Source organism: Nylanderia fulva, unplaced genomic scaffold, assembly GCF_048542155.1.
Source record: "Nylanderia fulva isolate GAGA-0341 unplaced genomic scaffold, ASM4854215v1 Scaffold8, whole genome shotgun sequence".
NCBI classification, from domain to species: domain Eukaryota; kingdom Metazoa; phylum Arthropoda; class Insecta; order Hymenoptera; family Formicidae; genus Nylanderia; species Nylanderia fulva.
The window spans coordinates 5,041,154-5,061,494 of NW_028190916.1; the positions used below are offsets into that span (position 1 = coordinate 5,041,154).

General features: G+C 31.9%; 1 protein-coding gene across 4 annotated transcripts in view; it reads right to left on the minus strand.

The window, feature by feature from the left end:
- Positions 1-20,341, minus strand: part of snu (ABC-type transporter snustorr) — a 70,653-nt gene that overhangs the window by 22,906 nt on the left and 27,406 nt on the right. For 2 of the 4 annotated variants that reach the window (XM_085489245.1, XM_085489246.1), the window contains exons 3-6: positions 7,486-7,578; positions 6,964-7,059; positions 6,289-6,381; positions 3,211-3,453 (exon numbers count right to left, since the gene is read on the minus strand). In XM_085489245.1, the coding sequence (XP_085345371.1) occupies positions 3,211-3,453; positions 6,289-6,381; positions 6,964-7,059; positions 7,486-7,578 (525 nt within the window). The remainder of the gene's footprint in view (positions 1-3,210; positions 3,454-6,288; positions 6,382-6,963; positions 7,060-7,485; positions 7,579-20,341) is intronic. The other 2 variants (XM_085489247.1, XM_085489248.1) reach the window with 1 other exon arrangement.

The following is a 20,341-nucleotide window of genomic DNA, read 5'->3' on the forward strand; positions in this document are numbered from 1 at the left end:
CACCTCTAACAGTTTATCGTTAGGAAGGATCATGAATATGTCATCTACATATCTATAAAAACAAGACGTCAATAAATATAGTTTAACAAATCTAATAGACAGCCAGTGTAGTCAGTTTAATATCTACTACCTTAGTATTTCATTCCTGGCGAACGAAATTTAATATTTTATTAGAAATAAATACCTGTGCACAAGGCACCAAATTTTTACTTGGACACGGCCAAGATATAAAATTGGAATAATCTCTACAAGAGATTTTTAATTCCATGTATCCCCTATTCCCCCTAAAGAAATAAAGTGCGAGAGAAAAATATAGATCCGAAAGTCGCAGAATCGGGAATCGAACCCGAGACCTTTCGCTTGCCGGGCGACTGCTCTTCCAACTGAGCTATTCAGATCCTTTCGATTCTATACTTTTCTCTGTTATATATATTAATGTTGGTAAATAAACGCCTTTAAGCCAGCGTGTATAAATTAAGAGTTTAACTAGGCTCTGTAATATATAAATATAAATTTAACATATATAAGATAGGCAATAAGAGCCAAATCGCGGATGACAGTGCGTTATTCTAAACAAAACTAAATTTTTTCGTTAGAAATAAATACCTGTGCACAAGGCACCAAATTTTTACTTGGACACGGCCAAGATATAAAATTGGAATAATCTCTACAAGAGATTTTTAATTCCATGTATCCCCTATTCCCCCTAAAGAAATAAAGTGCGAGAGAAAAATATAGATCCGAAAGTCGCAGAATCGGGAATCGAACCCGAGACCTTTCGCTTGCCGGGCGACTGCTCTTCCAACTGAGCTATTCAGATCCTTTCGATTCTATACTTTTCTCTGTTATATATATTAATGTTGGTAAATAAACGCCTTTAAGCCAGCGTGTATAAATTAAGAGTTTAACTAGGCTCTGTAATATATAAATATAAATTTAACATATATAAGATAGGCAATAAGAGCCAAATCGCGGATGACAGTGCGTTATTCTAAACGAAACTAAATTTTTTCGTTAGAAATAAATACTTGTGCACAAGGCACCAAATTTTTACTTGGACACGGCCAAGATATAAAATTGGAATAATCTCTACAAGAGATTTTTAATTCCATGTATCCCCTATTCCCCCTAAAGAAATAAAGTGCGAGAGAAAAATATAGATCCGAAAGTCGCAGAATCGGGAATCGAACCCTATAAGTATAGAATCGAAAGGATCTGAATAGCTCAGTTGGAAGAGCAGTCGCCCGGCAAGCGAAAGGTCTCGGGTTCGATTCCCGATTCTGCGACTTTCGGATCTATATTTTTCTCTCGCACTTTATTTCTTTAGGGGGAATAGGGGATACATGGAATTAAAAATCTCTTGTAGAGATTATTCCAATTTTATATCTTGGCCGTGTCCAAGTAAAAATTTGGTGCCTTGTGCACAGGTATTTATTTCTAACGAAAAAATTTAGTTTCGTTTAGAATAACGCACTGTCATCCGCGATTTGGCTCTTATTGCCTATCTTATATATGTTAAATTTATATTTATATATTACAGAGCCTAGTTAAACTCTTAATTTATACACGCTGGCTTAAAGGCGTTTATTTACCAACATTAATATATATAACAGAGAAAAGTATAGAATCGAAAGGATCTGAATAGCTCAGTTGGAAGAGCAGTCGCCCGGCAAGCGAAAGGTCTCGGGTTCGATTCCCGATTCTGCGACTTTCGGATCTATATTTTTCTCTCGCACTTTATTTCTTTAGGGGGAATAGGGGATACATGGAATTAAAAATCTCTTGTAGAGATTATTCCAATTTTATATCTTGGCCGTGTCCAAGTAAAAATTTGGTGCCTTGTGCACAGGTATTTATTTCTAACGAAAAAATTTAGTTTCGTTTAGAATAACGCACTGTCATCCGCGATTTGGCTCTTATTGCCTATCTTATATATGTTAAATTTATATTTATATATTACAGAGCCTAGTTAAACTCTTAATTTATACACGCTGGCTTAAAGGCGTTTATTTACCAACATTAATATATATAACAGAGAAAAGTATAGAATCGAAAGGATCTGAATAGCTCAGTTGGAAGAGCAGTCGCCCGGCAAGCGAAAGGTCTCGGGTTCGATTCCCGATTCTGCGACTTTCGGATCTATATTTTTCTCTCGCACTTTATTTCTTTAGGGGGAATAGGGGATACATGGAATTAAAAATCTCTTGTAGAGATTATTCCAATTTTATATCTTGGCCGTGTCCAAGTAAAAATTTGGTGCCTTGTGCACAGGTATTTATTTCTAACGAAAAAATTTAGTTTCGTTTAGAATAACGCACTGTCATCCGCGATTTGGCTCTTATTGCCTATCTTATATATGTTAAATTTATATTTATATATTACAGAGCCTAGTTAAACTCTTAATTTATACACGCTGGCTTAAAGGCGTTTATTTACCAACATTAATATATATAACAGAGAAAAGTATAGAATCGAAAGGATCTGAATAGCTCAGTTGGAAGAGCAGTCGCCCGGCAAGCGAAAGGTCTCGGGTTCGATTCCCGATTCTGCGACTTTCGGATCTATATTTTTCTCTCGCACTTTATTTCTTTAGGGGGAATAGGGGATACATGGAATTAAAAATCTCTTGTAGAGATTATTCCAATTTTATATCTTGGCCGTGTCCAAGTAAAAATTTGGTGCCTTGTGCACAGGTATTTATTTCTAACGAAAAAATTTAGTTTCGTTTAGAATAACGCACTGTCATCCGCGATTTGGCTCTTATTGCCTATCTTATATATGTTAAATTTATATTTATATATTACAGAGCCTAGTTAAACTCTTAATTAATATTTTATTATTAATAATAAGTAAGTTGCAATTAATATTATATTTTATTATAACGTTTTATGGACATGTACATAATATTAATATCGTTTTTATTTTATTTAACTTGCATTAAATGCCTCAAAAGACTTTCAGTCGTTATATATATTCGTTACGTACATATACATATTTAATTATTTGATACTAGATATGTAGATATACAAAAATTAACAAGTTTTCTTGATTTACTATTTCATGCATTTAATGCAAGCTAAATATTCAAACTGTTACTAATTGATTATTAATTGCAAAAGAAATATATAAAGTAAGTTCTTTTGTCCATATATATATACCAAAAAATATGTCTTTAAATAAAATAATAAAATAAAATAATGAAATACTTACATCGAGCCTTTGGCCACGGTCATATTGAGATTCTGTAAGATATGATTCGGATTCTTCGTGCTGCCATAGCTCTTGAAGGCATGCCTGACGCTAACAGCTTGTTGACGATTCCAGGTGGGGTTGTTCAGACCCGGTTGTGACAAGACTGCGCTTGACGTCACTGACGTCAGGTCCACGTTGCTGTCCCCGTTGTTCTGCATCGTCGTCGCGTTCGTGAGACCCGCTGCACCCGCACCTCCGTCGCTGGAACAAGCAAACGAGCATGACGTTAACGAGAGATCGCGTTGTCAGAAATCGCGCACCGGCGATTACGGATGCACACAAGGATGTCACAAATCGCATGCGACGTCTTGTGCAACAATCTTGTATGTACACACGATGCCGACGGCGAAGATTTCTTTGCAAGGTGCTTGTGATGCGTCGCGTACAATCGTGATGCAAAAAGATGTTCCAAGGTAAGGCTATACCTGTAGTGCGATTCGAAAATTCAATCATGCTCCTTTGATGAAACGTTACTCGAGATTCATGCAATTTTCAGCTTCAAAAATCGATAAAAACCTTTTTTTCCATCTTAAAAACTAGATTTTTCCATTCTGTTGAAGAATAGAGAGAGATGCATTTTTGGTGGAATTTCCAGAAAATTGCAATGCTTAATCGCCTCGTTTTAGGATTTTTCCGAAGGGGTTGATTACAGCCTGTTGTGTCCAACTCCTTAAAAGGAAAAATTTTAAAGCGCGCCTGCGAAATTATACACTGCAAAATCACCGCGTATTACACGCACTACGAGAAACGATTCTGCAAATCTCGGTGCGAATTGCATGTAGAAAGAGCGATGCGAGTTACGCAACAGGCGCGCGCGGCTTTCTTTTCGCGGACGCGCGTGGCAATTCATTGGGCAATATGCGGTGGACGCGCGCTCATGTGTATCTTCTGGTGGATGAACCACGCAGGTAGATTAATGTGTACAAAGTGCGTGTGCGTGACGGATGGATGTATGCATATGCTCGGAAGATGCGGAATTCGTAAGGCACACACACGCATCGACGTGCTCACGAACGAGCGCGAATTCTCGTGGCTCTTCTGCCTCGTCGATTTTATTTCGCGATTTTTCTTCATTTGTGTCTTTAGAATATTCTTTGTGTCTTTCATTAGCTAAACAAGAGAATGCGAGTATTACATTTTGAAGCAGTAGTATCATCTCTAAAAATTCCATTTTTTTTCTATCTCTGAAATGCAAAATATGAATATAGATATAGAAGATATAATTTTTATACAAAAATTAATTTGAAAAATAAATTGCAAAATAAATTATAAAAATTAAAATAAAACTCAATTAGAATTTCAAATTCACATTTCTCTTTTCGTCAATATATAATAATTCATTTAAACAATTAAACTTGTAAATTTGCGCACATTTTGTCGAAATTTGTTGTTATTATCATCGTCAATGAAATGCAGATTATATTTTAATTGTTCTTATTCAGAAAAGCATGTGTTTGCTTTACATTCAGATGACTTCTCTCTTTTTTACTTGATGCATTAATTTTTTTCAAGATTAAATAACGTTACATAAAACTTACTCGTTGTATAAATCAATTAAAATGAATTTTTTTTGATAGTTTATCTACGGATTATTTGAAAAAATTGCTGTATCAACACTTGCTGCTTGTTAAAAAGTTATTAATTGTGAACAAACACACACTGCTATTATACCATAAAAGCAAGTAAGGTGCATTTAAGTCTTTACATTCAACTAATAAATTATAGACGTTAATTCATTTTTTATTTATACACATATATAATATGTGTAGTTATTTTAATAACTATAGAAATGTAATACAAACTGGATATGGAAAAATTTATATCGTGACCTTTGCAAACGTCGCGTTGCAAAACTCGCATTTTTCCAAAGAGTTTTCGCGCGCGAGTATTAATTCACTGGTTTACCAGGCATTATTACACGTGAAGGGGAATGATTTAGCAATGTTCTATCGTGCATAATTATTATGAGTTATAACCGTTGATATATGCGCCACCTCGAAATGTATATAAAAAACTGTATCGCACCATCATAAGAAAAAATCTTGACAAATTCATGTTGCAATTGTACGTGAAAAACTTTGCGGTGTTACACACGTAACGAGATTATATGCTACAATCAGATACAAAGATATACAAAGCAGATAATTTTGTAAAAAATTTCGAATTTAAATTTTATTGAAAAAAACTAGTTTCGATTTTGTAAAATATTAAAAATATATATTACAAATTTATCTTAGCAATTATTTTTGCACACAATTGTTCAGATTTAAATTGGTCTTTGTTACACTCGATTACAAAATTAGATATTGATTGCTTTTATATAATATTTCATAATTATTTTTTTATATATCAGGTTAATTGATTTTACTTGACCCTCTACGCTCAAAATTATACCGCACCCATGTTGACTTTTTATAACAAATAATCGATCTATTGTCTTGCTGACAAAGATTAATTATTTATTTCGCAAGTTGCGAATGACTTGCAAGATACATAAATAGCAAAATTATAGCGATCTTTTTAATGTTAAAGCAAAATTGCCTTTAAGAACAAGTAAAGAAATCTGACAATTTTAATGCAGAAACTATATAAAATTGAATTGCGATAGAAAATTAGAAAAAAATATTTTATCCCGCGACCTACAATCACATCAATTTGCATGAACATGTGCGTTTAGCAAGAAGTGCAGTTGCGGCAATAAAATGTTTCGTTGCAACAGTGTATTTCAAAAAATATGTGCTGGCATACTTTTTGATTCCTGCATACTAATTTGGTAATAGAGTAAATGGCAAATGAATTAAAAAAAATCTGAGAGAGAGAGAGAGAAAGAAATAATATAAAATAGATATCCTAACAAAAAATGTACGTATATACATCGAGATATAATAGAAATGGAGAATGATGCTATAATAATTATTAATGCGTTAGTATTTAATTGTACGACGATTATATCAATTGAGCGAAAAAGTTGTGACATTTAATACATATTGTATATCTGTGTATAACAAAGATATTTAAAATCGTGCATCAAGACACCTTGGTTGATCAGGCTCTTCTTGCAATGCCATTTCGCTGACCAACTCCGAGTTGGATGGCACATCGCCGACTCGAGCCGTATGTGTTGTTAATCTGAACGTAAAATGATTTAACACATTGATACGTTTGTTAGAGAGATAAAAAGATACTATTATGTTATATTCACGATTAGTGATGGGTTAAATTTCTGAAATTTACATGATTAGAATCAAAATTCATATTCCGCGTTTACTTACTTTAATCTACAAATTTTTTATTGTTATCAAAGATATTTTTTTTTATTTGTGTAACATTTGTCATTGTCAGAAATTTTAATTCTCATCAATGGAATAGTCATAAAATGAGTTACTTTATAATTAACACTAAAATACAAAGAAAAATAAAGTTCTCTTTATAAACAGTTGAAATAATTTTTAAATCTTTTGAATTTAACAAATAACTTGTAAATTGTGTCGTTAATTAAAACAAATTATGCAATACACACTTTCTAAGAATTAATATAAGTAAAAATACAATGCAGTTTGTCGTAATTCAATTTCCGAGATGATATCTAAGATGTCACGGTTTCTCTCAGGAGTGGTTGCGAATATTTTTCCGTAGATAGAAACGAATGAGAAAATTTTCACTTAAACCCATCGCTGTGAATCGTTCGAGAATCGTTCGAGAATTTTTTACCGACTGGTTTTTACTCGCTGTGTAAGCTCGATGGCAGGTAACTTTAACGGTCTGGACAACCTGTCGCGCCGTTTGTGTAGCATGATCATCTCGTGTCTGTGGAAGAAAAGTATCTCACGCTGTTGCAAACATTCAATTCTCAATTTTATATACCTTCGTATTCTCTTAATTTTAATAGATCCGGAAACTGCTTCCTAGTTTTTGTTCATTTTTATTCAATTCAACGTTCTATTAAATTGTGTGGAAAATATAAAATTCACTAATATAAATAATTTCTAGTTATTTATATAACAATTTTAATTTTCAATAAAATAATTTAATAATTATATAATACATTTCTATATTTACTGCGTGAATTTTTATATATTTTAAATAATTTTTGATAATTAATTGGTGAGAATAATTTAAATTTTGCACGAAATATGTCATCAAAACAAAATAATTCTGACCGCGTATTATTATATACATATATATAATGAACAAAGAAGACGAAGGTTAAAATATCGGCGAAGTCATCATTACCGATTATCATGTCGTATTACAAATTTAGATCTGGCTATGGTCGTAGGCGGGCACGATTTAACGTCCCGTTTGCGTCCCATGATTGTGTTTATCCTGTGAGAGAAAAAGCATATGATCTCTGTAGATACGAAAATAGTGATCACATCTTGAAGCAATCACGCGTTTAAATTAGCTTTATGATGCATATGTATACATCGACCTTTCTTTTAGCTTCACTTTTGTACAAATATATATTCGCGGAATCGAAAATACTCCCCCAGTGATTTATTTATGCTTAGATAGTTTACTTTCGTTTTATGAGAGATAGAGATACCTGTATATTTCTTTGTGATTAATATTACAAATTTTATTTGTAATTTATTAATTTTTATTAGAGAAAGAGAGATTGAGTCATAAACGAGTATCGATATAATCGGTTCTGATTATTTGTAAAATATATTATTGTGTTTGGAAATAAATAAACCTCAATGGTAAATCGATTATACTCGATTCACCAAGGTTGCACGTATTTCTTCTTAGAATCAAATCTTCATCGATCCGCACATCGGTGTACTTAAAACGGTATTCATCATTCAGGTCAATTTAGCATATAAATTAATGCAATCAATGTAGAATGTGAAAAAGAATGCAGTGTAAAATTCATTTTTAAGCTTAATTCCATCAATTATCTAATTAGATTTCTTATAATTGAGTATAAAAAAATTGAGTGTTTATTGAGAGGCTACTATTGGATTTCGAGAAAAAAACCATCGATATTGCCACGTATCTCTTAATAATATACGCGTAAAAAAAGAAGAAAAAATCGATGTTCGCGTTGCCTTCGCTTTAATTATATATAAGTATCGAACTCTGTGCGATTCTTTGGCTAAACTCGACCCGTGCGAATTCGTCATGCCGATGTGACAGCGAAAGTTGTCACGGTATTGCGTATTCTTGGGTAGTTAGCGCTGTGTCGCACTGATGTCGGGGTTCACCGTCGCCTCCTGTGTCATTTTAATACTGCATGAGCCTAAGACGATGTGGTCACGGCCGCGCGAAGACCACTTTGTACAGTCTATCGGCATATATATACGATTATAGTAAAAGACACCGTGATTTTTCTCGCAGCGTGAAGTCCATTCGTCGTATTTTATTATAGTCATAAAAAATGTTAAGCAACATGATTTTAGAATCTTTTCTAGAATCACTCATATACTTCGAATCGATAATATATTTGCAAATTATAGCTCTGACGATCATTTATGTGAAACGTCTCGATTTATTCTTAAAGGCTATTGTGCGTTTCAGTTGTAAGGCCGCAAGCAAATAAATAAAAAAAAATTAATCGATCTTGCAATCAAGATTTATGTACATACAATTTATATTTTTTAAATCTCGACATACGTATGCTATTGTACATATATCATTTCAATTAAAACACACTTAAATCAGTGATGCACTTTCCGGCGTATCTCTCAAAACGCATAATTTTTTCATAATTCTTGCACAGTTTGGTAATTATGATTTATCGCGATTTCATGATAATTAATAATCATAATAATAGTGGCACATGGCATATGACGGAATCGATCGCATTGCCCATGGAAGGAACAATACGGTTGATCTTGCGATTATTAAACAATCTGCAAGGAATTGCGATCGATTCCGTTGTGCCATGTGCCACTATTATTATGATTATTAATTATCATGAAATCGCGATAAATCGTAATTACCGATCGTTAGATCTGACCGAACATGAGCGCGTTCGACATAAACGGCGAGGTAGACAGGTGCGCGATTCGCCGTTTACAAAATGACACTGTGCGAATATCTCTGTCTATCATACATCCCACAATGCTTGGATATCGATTAGGCGATATTACGGACGTGAGCGTAATCCATTCATCAGGGTTATACATCCCTTTAAAGGTCATGCCACTTGTCGTACATTATCTGGTATAATTTTTTTCAGCATTTTTGCTATAATATGATCTCTATTTTCTTCATATACTATTTTATATATTACTTTACACATACTTATATAAATAGAAAATAATAATATATATATAAGTTTTTAAAATTAAATAATATATTAAAAGATACATTATAATATATTAAAGATACTTAACTGATCATAATAATAACGCAATGTGTCAAGAGTTCATACAACACTAACTACTTCTCTAATTGGTTGAATATGGAAAAACATGCGTACGAATAATTATATATAGAGAGGTTGACAATGATAAATTAGAAACGATTCTACCGATAATTTAAAAAAATATCTGCGCATTATAAATTAAGCAATGCAGTATCACACTGCAATATCAACTACATAAAAAACAACTAGTCGTGCGATTATGGCGTATTGTTGAGATGCTAACAAGTAGTTTATCTGGAATGCTTACGTCATGAAGATGTACGTGACTACTTTTTGTCTCTTTTAAACATAATAAAATGTTTAATGAATTAAATATATTTATAAAAAACATGTATAAAAGACTATTTGAACTTTAACACTTGCTCCCAAGTGAGAAATGTTTATATGCATCAAGAATAGAGTATAGTATAATTAACCTTTTAATTTATAAAAAATAAAATAATATTTTGCAATTTTTTATCGAGGTAAAGAGAGATGCAATATATATTATATACATAGATAAATATCTCTTAATTATAAAATAAAAAATAAATTATGTTACATTGTAAAATTATAAAACCTTTCCATTGAGTATATCTTTATGTTGATGGGAAGGTTCAACTCAGAAATATGTTCTGAAGGAAAAGTTTCCACATGGTTTTAGTAACAAAATTTTAAGGCTTATAAGGTGACTGTTAAACTTTATAGCGAATATCAAATTTTATAGTAAAACATGTCAAGTACATATGTGTCTCAATTTTTTCGTTTTTTTTTATTTTTATTTATTGCATACAAGTTTGATTATTTTTTGTGCACTTGGTTTCGTTTTACGTTTTTTTTTTAAATTCTCTCAAGTAATTAAAGTCAATTTGCCATAAATTCGCGCATCTATTCAATCGACTTAAACGTTTGCTAACATAAATGTCCCGATTTACTAATGTCAATGAAATCACTGTCTCCACGATGTTTAGTATTCGAAAATCGAAGTGCAGAATTGTTTCACAATACGACATTCCGATTGAAAACGTGGAGCGAGGACACGTGTGGAAAGATTCTTTATTTTCTGGGCCATGGTCGAAATGCGAATTTAACGTCAAAAATTGATGCAAAAATAATCCCCACAATATAATTTTCATTTTATTTCTCAAAGATATTTTATTGTCACATTTTTTCTTTGCTGCTTTAACATATCTTGAAGCTCTTTGTTTTTAATATTTAATATTTTTTTTATTATTTTTGATTATGTTCATATGCATCTAAAAATGTAGACTCAAGCATTAAAGTAATTTTTTTTTTATAGAAAGTGTGCCGATTTTCTCTATAGATAATATAGAATATCTCTATATATAACAGAGAGAAATCATAATGTGCTCAATTGAACGATTGATCCAACGAGTGATTTAATTCTTGGAATGTTATTTTGCGAAAATAAACAAGATTAAAGTATGATGATTACTTTCAATTAAAGCGAGAGTGCATGGAACGTGCATGTGATTCACAGATCTTCTTTATCAGACGCTCCCATTTGCCATGTGTTCAAACTTGCTATTTTTAAACTCAATGTGCATTATGTAGATGAAAAGTGTTAATTTAATTAAATTTTACTCGAATTAGACCTATGCAGTTTTTTCTTTTTTTCTATCTCTTATTCGACACGCATTTAATTGTGATAGAAACTTTCTTGTTTAAGTCCAAAATAATCATGTTTATATATTAGCCACTTTTTAAAAATATTTCCTTAGATTTTATACAGCTTTTAAAAATGAAAAAATGCGAAATTATTCCGTTTATTTTTTACTATTCTTAATTATCCTGTTTTATTATTATGTGCATAATTATCTCGTATATTTATTTAAATTTATTAATATTAGTTATATAATAAAAAACCACTCCTCAATGTTTAAAGTCGACCAGACTGGCAATAATTTATTATAAATAATTATTTGAAATACAACAACGTTTCGGCTGTCATTGCAGCCCTTTTCAAGTACATCTATAAAAAGTTCAATCAAAATAATTATAATTTAATACACTTATTCGCAACAATTAATTATACATTTAAAAACAAAAATGTGTTACATACCAAATTTAAAACAGTAAATCAACTTCTATGCAAACTACCGACAATGTTAACGCTTGTTTTGATGAACAATGCAAGACTGACAGAAGTAAGCACATATTAAATAGATGTTAACTGTTCACAAGAATCTTAGTCACTAAGCGTTAAGAAGATAGAGACGAAACTAAATGTGTCTTTCGTAATTTAAATCGTCATAATAAAGTCAAATAAATAAAAATAAATAAATAGGTGGATATAAAAATAAAAATAAAATTAAAAGTAAAAATAAATATAAAACGACTTAAATAACGTCAAGAACACGATCATAAATCCCACTGAAATTCTCCGTATCTTTCTGTAAATTAATACTTTTTCCTTGTTTTTTTATGTAAAACATTTCTGCAATTTCTCTTTTTCTTGTCTGTTTTTCCTCATGCAGAATCACCGGAGAATCCCAACGGAACTCATGATCGTTGCAAGTCCGATGTAAACTAACGACAGAATGCAATGTCTTGTCTTTTTTTATGTTATTTCTATGTTCTTTAATGCGCGTTTCTAAATGTCTCTTTGTCTGTCCTATATAAGCCGAATCGCAATTCGCACAATCAATTTTATAAACAACATCAGTTCTTTTTAAGTTTTCGATCCCATCTTTACCTCTTTTTATCAACGTGTCCAATTTTTTTGGGACAGTATACAAAGCATCAATTCCACTTTTATTGATGACATAAAAAAACAAGGAAAAAGTATTAATTTACAGAAAGATACGGATAATTTCAGTGGGATTTATGATCGTGTTCTTGACGTTATTTAAGTCGTTTTATATTTATTTTTACTTTTAATTTTATTTTTATTTTTATATCCACCTATTTATTTATTTTTATTTATTTGACTTTATTATGACGATTTAAATTACGAAAGACACATTTAGTTTTGTCTCTATCTTCTTAACGCTTAGTGACTAAGATTCTTGTGAACAGGTAACATCTATTTAATATGTGCTTACTTCTGTCAGTCTTGCATTGTTCATCAAAACAAGCGTTAACATTGTCGGTAGTTTTCATAGAAGTTGATTTACTGTTTTAAATTTGGTATGTAACACATTTTTGTTTTTAAATGTATAATTAATTGTTGCGAATAAGTGTATTAAATTATAATTATTTTGATTGAACTTTTTATAGATGTACTTGAAAAGGGCTGCAATGACAGCCGAAACGTTGTTGTATTTCAAATAATTATTTATAATAAATTATTGCCAGTCTGGTCGACTTTAAACATTGAGGAGTGGTTTTTTATTAATTATTACTGGCAAGCTTAAGGATTATTATTTATTAGTTATATAAATTTTAATTAAACGTGTGTTATTTTTATTGTTTAAATGTGGTGCGTCATAGGTTGATTATGTCCGATGTTTTTTATTAAGGATATACGTGCAATGATTTTTTAATTGTATTAATGCTTCACTCCACATGAGAGATGAGGCCTTGAAAGCTTTTCGGCGAACATTTAACCTGAATCGAGGTCGAATGCTTGCAATCGATACTCGTTTCAATTGATAAAGTCTCTAATGGCATATAAATTGCATGATAAGTACAGCATTAGTATCTTGGCATAATTTATTATACAGGGTGTCCCAGACCTACTGTATAACCTGTTAATGGGAGATTCCTGAGGCGATTTGGAGACGATTTTTCCTCAACGAAAATGTCCAGGCACCAATAATTTTCAAGTTATAAATGATTGAAAATAAAAGCTATTTTGAAAACTAAGCCTTGTAAAAATAAATGATTAGCAAAACTACATTTTTTAGTTAATTTCAGGTAAAGTTTACTTTAATAGAATTTTAATTTAAGGCTTAGTTACAAAGATACATGATTTCAAAAATTAGGAACATTAAAAAAATGATAACCTTTCTCTACATTTTCGCTGAGAAAAAATCGTCTCCAAATCGCCTCAGGAATCTCCCATTAACAGATTATACAGTAGGTCTGGGACACCCTGTGTACAAAAACAGTAATTTGAAAGAGGAAAATGTAAAAAGAAATGTGAATTATTTCTTGCGTCATTGCAAATATAATACTTAATAATCATATTCAAAATATACTAGTTATTCACGGAAAAAAATTAGCTACAATAGCTTTTATCATGCTTAAATTTTAGCTATGACAGCTAATATTTTTTAGCTATAACATTCTCCGTTAAACTGTGACTAAAAAAATATTAGTTATCATAGCTAAAATGTAGACATGATAACTAAATTTCAGGTTGTAATATATGGGCAGCTAAAATTTAGCTGTAGTAGTTAATTCTTTTTTTCCGTGTTCGAATGATTGGCCTTACTTATGATGCCTATATTGGGCTCTTCTTAAGTTTAGGCAGCCACTTGAAATAAATTGCTCAGACTTATATGCCAACATCAAAATTAGTATTCATGAAAGGTTTATAACGTTCGCACACATTATTATATGAATTATCGTTCGTTCGGACAATTCGTCGAGCATCTGTTCGATAACGTGCATTATGCTTTCTTTATTCTGTTACGGATTTTATAATCCTACGTGTTTAAGCTCATATGCACCCGCGTTGCTTATATAATTATAACGTAACAGTGCCTCATTTTCTTCAGCGAGAGTTACTCATTCGCGACGACTATATAATCGCCTTCGCTTTTAAGCGCGTCTTTTCACGAGGAAATAAGACCGTCGATCTAAATTAAATTCGGGTGAAACTTAACGGCTTACACAAAATGACCAAGTATGCGTAATCTAGACCTGTTATTTCGAATTGTGACGTCAGAGGCGGGCAAATTGTTGAATTACACGTTTAAAACCATTTTCGCAACTTCCGACCGTAGACACAACAATATCGTTCCGCTTCGGTAAAACAATCTTAATCTCGCGAACAAAAAAAGTGAAAGAAAGAGAAAGAGAGAGCGAAATAAAATATATATACAGGGTGTCTCAGACCAACCATACGTTAATGGGAGATTCCTGAAGTGATTTGGAGATGGTTTTTTCTCAGCGAAAATGTCCAGGCACCAATAATTTTCGAATTATAAACGATTGAAAATAAAAACTTTTTTGTAAACTAAGTCTTATAAAACTAAATTATTAATAAAACTATATTTTTTATTTAATTTTAAAGTTTACTTTAGGTAAAGTTTACTTTAATAGAATTTTAACTTAAGGCTTACAAAGATACGTGATTTCAAAAATGGAGAACATTAAAAAAATGATGAATCGTCTCCAAATAATCTTTAGGATAAATCTTAGGTTCCCCATAAACGGATGGTAGGTTGGGACCCCCTGTATACTAAATAAATATGAAGTTTGTATGAAGATCATTCAAAATCTGCAAAATGCTCCGATTTTCAGTGAACTACTTCGACGATATTTCTCGAACGTCCCTCGAGTTCCTCATAAATTCTTCATCCAAAAATGCTAATTTCGAAGCCCATTCCTTCTCGGTACACAGTGTATTATTGCTTATTTCTATATACATCTGTACCCCAGTCTTGCGTAAGGACGACGTCGTTTACGTTTCGCCGGGTCTCGCGAGTTTGGAGAACGCTTCGCTCATTTCGACGTCTCTACGTTCGTCGTGGTTGCACCACTTTCGCTTTAATATCCGCACCTGCTACTGACCTTGGCACCTTTCCCAATCCAGCGTCACGGCTTACGATATTCGCGCGATTTTCGAGCGTGACTTCAATGATCAAGTGTCGCGCGAAATATCCGACCTTCATTGGGGTGGGGAATTTCTTCGGCCTGTCCGTTTCTTTCCTCTGTTGTCACCTGTTATGGGGTTGCGACGACGACTTTCTTGCGTAATCGAAGAAAGACACCATTCACGTTCGCGATTATCTTCCACGACCAGTTGGCGAATTTTCATAGCTTCGATGACAGGCCATCAAAATATCGTTCGCTCTTTTAATGTTTATTGATTGATCGTGTAAAGCTGGCAGACAGAGCTTGAGTATATTGAAATTTATCTGATTTAAAAATATTATTAAGAGACTTGAAAACATTTTTGACAATTAATATTGACTAGCTTCCTTTCCAAGTTATAAACATATTTATATTGTACGTATTTACGTCGGAAGACGTGCCTTATATGGAAAGTCTGTATGGAATTCTACTCACTGAAAGGATGAAAAAGTCATACAAACATAGGTCAGAAAATGCTTTCCAAGTTATAAATATTTCTTATTTATATTGTATGTACCTATTTATGCTGGACAACATAAACGTATGGAACGTATATAAATAAGATGTATGTATATAAATAAGAAATTTACTTATTTGCCAGATTTGGTCGATTGAATTATTACCATTTTATAAATAAGAAATATTTATAACTTATAGCAAAAATGTTTAATTATTAATATATAAAACAACTCTCGATATTTTCAAGAGAGCACCGAACGATAATACTTTTAATATATTCGACGCCGAATGAAACAATAAAATAGAACTCCATAAAATATAATAGAATTCCATACCGAGTTAAATAGAGATGTCGATACTCTTCATTCAGCTCGAGTTGGGTCTCAAGACAATTAAGTCGGTTTCGATTGCGTAACGTGTGTATATTTATTACAGCTAGACAATGCTTATATGAACTTCTTTTTTTGCGCCACTTTTTCATCTTGGCAATTTTAATCGCGCTGTTCCGTAACCCCTTCGGGTGATACGTAGCGTGAATCTGCAGGCTTCTATGATAACTGAGGACACGTAAACACTTCGATCTTGTACTTTGTACCGTCGGTGTTTCCTTGAGGCAATTTCATGCGATTCTCGATAGCCGATCGGCATTCATCTGACTGTCAAGGCAAATCTAGAATAAAGTCTGGTAATAATTTATAACTTCTTGTAAAATCATCGAGCTTTGAATGATATTTAAATATGATGAGCAAGAGAGACAGAGATTCAGGAAGGTCGCTCGTAAAATTGAGATGCATCACGGAAAATCACGTCCGTAGGTGTATATATTAGAATTAAAATAGCCTTGATGTTTAAACGCAGCTGAACAAGCAATTTCTTTAGTTGCATCAGATAAGAGAGTAATTAAAAACACTTGACCGTATTACCCTTTCTAAGAGATGCATATAATTTCTTGGAACGTTTAAACAATCAATATCATTATTTACATACAATTTGCACCGTAATATCATCATTTACTTTTTTTACCGAACATTTAAATTGCACGATGACTCACACAGGACGAAAACAGGCTCATCTTTTTTCATTAATTTGTGTATTTATATTTGAATACGCTATACAAACTAAATCAGAAGTCAATTCGAATATAATAATTGTTGTTTTAATCATAATATTGTGTATCAAGATTAATAAGTGAGTTAAATCTGTTGGAAGTGCGTTGTATAAAGCTATCAACGTAGAACAATTAATTTAGCAAGAATAAAAATGATCTCTGATTCATCAAGTAATTAATAGTCATTATATTTTATATAATATATAACTATGTCTTAGATTACTTAAGGGGTTAGGCCACTGTAGAGCGCCCAAAAAAGGCCTATTTTTGATAATTTTTTACTATAAAACAAAAACAGTGATAGAAAATCCTTTTTAAGTACTTAATCTTACATACTTCGAAATATATAAAAAAAATTTTTTTGCATTTTTTTTTTACAAAATGGCGGTGACAGAGCTCTGCAACGATGACCACTCGTTTCGGACAGTGCCTTACGGGCGACCTACTAGCTGCTCCAATTTTTGCTGTAGAACAAAAAACCAAATTTTTTTTAATTCTTTATATCATTAGCTAGCGAACTACGTACGGAAATTAAAAAATAATTGTTTTTGTAAAAATGACACAAGTTTGAAGAAAAAGTTTCATTTTTTGACGAAAAATTTTGCACAAAATTGTTTGTAAAAAAAAAAGTTTACAACGGAACGTAAAATCCGTACGTAGTTCGCTGACAAATGTATCTTAGAAGCTACAGTTTAAATTTGAAGTAAATCGGTCAAGATTTGTGGGAGTTATGAGGTCGCCCAGTTTGAAAAAAGTGATTTCGAGAAAAACGCGTTTAAAGTTTTATGTAACTTCCAAAAATGACACTTAGGAATTTGTTTCCGTTATAAAACCTTTTTTTCTTATTTCTAAGATCTTAAAGCATCATTTAAGCAAAAAAAAAAAAAAAACGATTTTTTGAAATTTCTACAGTGGCCTAACCCCTTAAGAAGCGAGTCTTAGTTGTAATAACCATGGAAAAATTTTGTAAAAACAAGGGTATTATAGTGTACATATATTACTACTAATAATAATGTAATCATATAAAAAATTTTCCACAAACGAACAACGAATAGTGAATAAAATCTGAATAATTATATGTATTAGTTGCACGGAAAGATAATTTTTAAATTATTGAAATGTAATTTTCTAATCTTCAGTCATGAATATGTAACAAAATTCTTATCCATGTAATAAAAAACGATCTGCAATTTTTGCAGAACAATTTAATTATTATGAAAAAATGCAAAGTATACCTAATATGATATTTCTACAACGACAAGAAAATCTCTTTTTTTATACTTGACTTTTAGCTTTCAATTAAAGAGAAATATATTTAATTAATATAAAATTAATTCCAAGAAATATAATCATTTGTTCGTTTTCTTTTATCAAGATTTCAAGATATTATAATTCTTTGATTTTATACGTCTCATTGTCAGTCTGCATGTCATGGAGAACATTTTTTTTACCTACCTCGACTGTCAGCGAAGATTCATTTGCATGAACGGAAGGATTTGTTTTAAATGATATTATTACAGTATAATGACAAATGTGTGAGTTTCCTAAGAACTGCTAATAAATTCTCTGTTCTCCCTCTTTTTTTATATCACGTTAATTTTCATTTTTAATATCCCATACTCGTAGATCAACGGAAAATAATTCGCACGGTAAGCAAATATTTCGGAGACGGAAATAATCCGGGCTACGCCGTTTCTTTTTCGTACCCAGAATTGTGGAATTTTGCTCGCATGCGAATTCATCGCGACTGAGGTTCTCAGGACAGACAGACGTACGCGAAAAGAACTATGCATATATGCATACATACATGGGCGTGTGCAGAATTTTTTCTAGAATTAATTTTTTTGTCTTTTTATTTTTCTTCTTTCTTAATTTTTAAAAATTTATTTATTTTATTTTATTTTAATTTTTTTATATTAAATTTGCAAATAAATTTTAGTGTTTATTCAAAAGGAGAGCAAATGCTTAATTTTTTACTGATTTTAAGAGGGGGGAGACAAATGCATACATACATATAAAAAATCGCGACTGTGTCACGCGAGGAGGAATAAGCGAGAGAGACGCGAATTGGGCAACCTTTGGGGTTTTCGCGAGAAAGCGTGCGAATATCGCGAGCTCGCTCTAACTTCGTTCGTCGCTGTTTTTCAGGTACTCAGTGCACAAATTAATGTTTAATCTCTCTCTCTCTCTCTCTCGGTCGCGTTTTGCAACTCGCGCTTCTGCAAGGCGTGCGGCGAATTAGAACATATTTTGGTTTCCTTTTTCCAAGCTCTCTTTATTGCACAACCGACCACGTTGCAATTAATTATTATCGTTGCATAGATTTTAGAGAGATATCGAAACTTACAAGGTATTATATGTTATCTCGATTTTTATTACCGATATTATAATTTATTCAATAAGATTCATGTAATTTTCTTGTAACGTGTTATGTATTCAATTATATAAAATTTATACAGTTTGATATTATATATATTTTGTCTTGCGTGCTCTATTTTACGTCAACGCATTTCTTTTTGTTATGATGACAAGCTAGAGAAGCGATAGGAAATTTTTTTATATACCGTGTAATGATAGATTTTCCTTATGGTATAAGCATCAAGATGAAAGCTACGGCAACGACTGCTACCTCTGACCTTATGTACGCAGTTGCATCGCGAGAGACGAAACAATACTTTTGCCGCGGGTACATTTAACTTGCGGGTACATTTTCTTTCTGATGCCTCCGTCTAGAAAGTATATTTCTCTCGGTCTTTCACATTCGCGGCTCGATATCGTCGTGGGATTTCTTCTTATTATGCTACCAGATATATATTATCGTCTTATATCTTCGAGTGTGATTAATTAATCCGTCAGAAATTCTACAACCATTAAAACGTAAGCCAGTTCACTTGGGATTCTAACTTTCTTAAGAATGCTTTCTGTCGTAATTCACATTTTCTACAATAAACATTAACACTTCTGAGAACGTGAAATGTCAGTGACCAATAGTTTCTATTGTGTGTCATTAAATTCGAGTATGTGTTTCTAAAATTTTGAAACATTCTAGATTTCTTTCCTTTCAATCTTTTCTGACCTCTTACAATTATTTTTTTTTCTAAAATTTAATATTAAAAAAAATTAAAGATTAATAATAAAAATATGTATTATTCTATCGAAGGATTGAAAAATATTGTATTTTTTAAGAGAGAGAGAGAGAGAGAGAGAGAGAGAGAGAGAGAGAGAGAGAGAGAGAGAGATAGAGTTGAGGGACAAAAAATTCACAACCCTTAATAAAATGCAAAAAGTTGAAAATTTAAACAGCTGATCTTTGCACGTGATTCTTCTTTAGGTTTATAACGCGTCGCTTTTTATGAAAACCATAATTTTAAGGAAAAAAGTTATTATGCAACAGGTAAATCTCT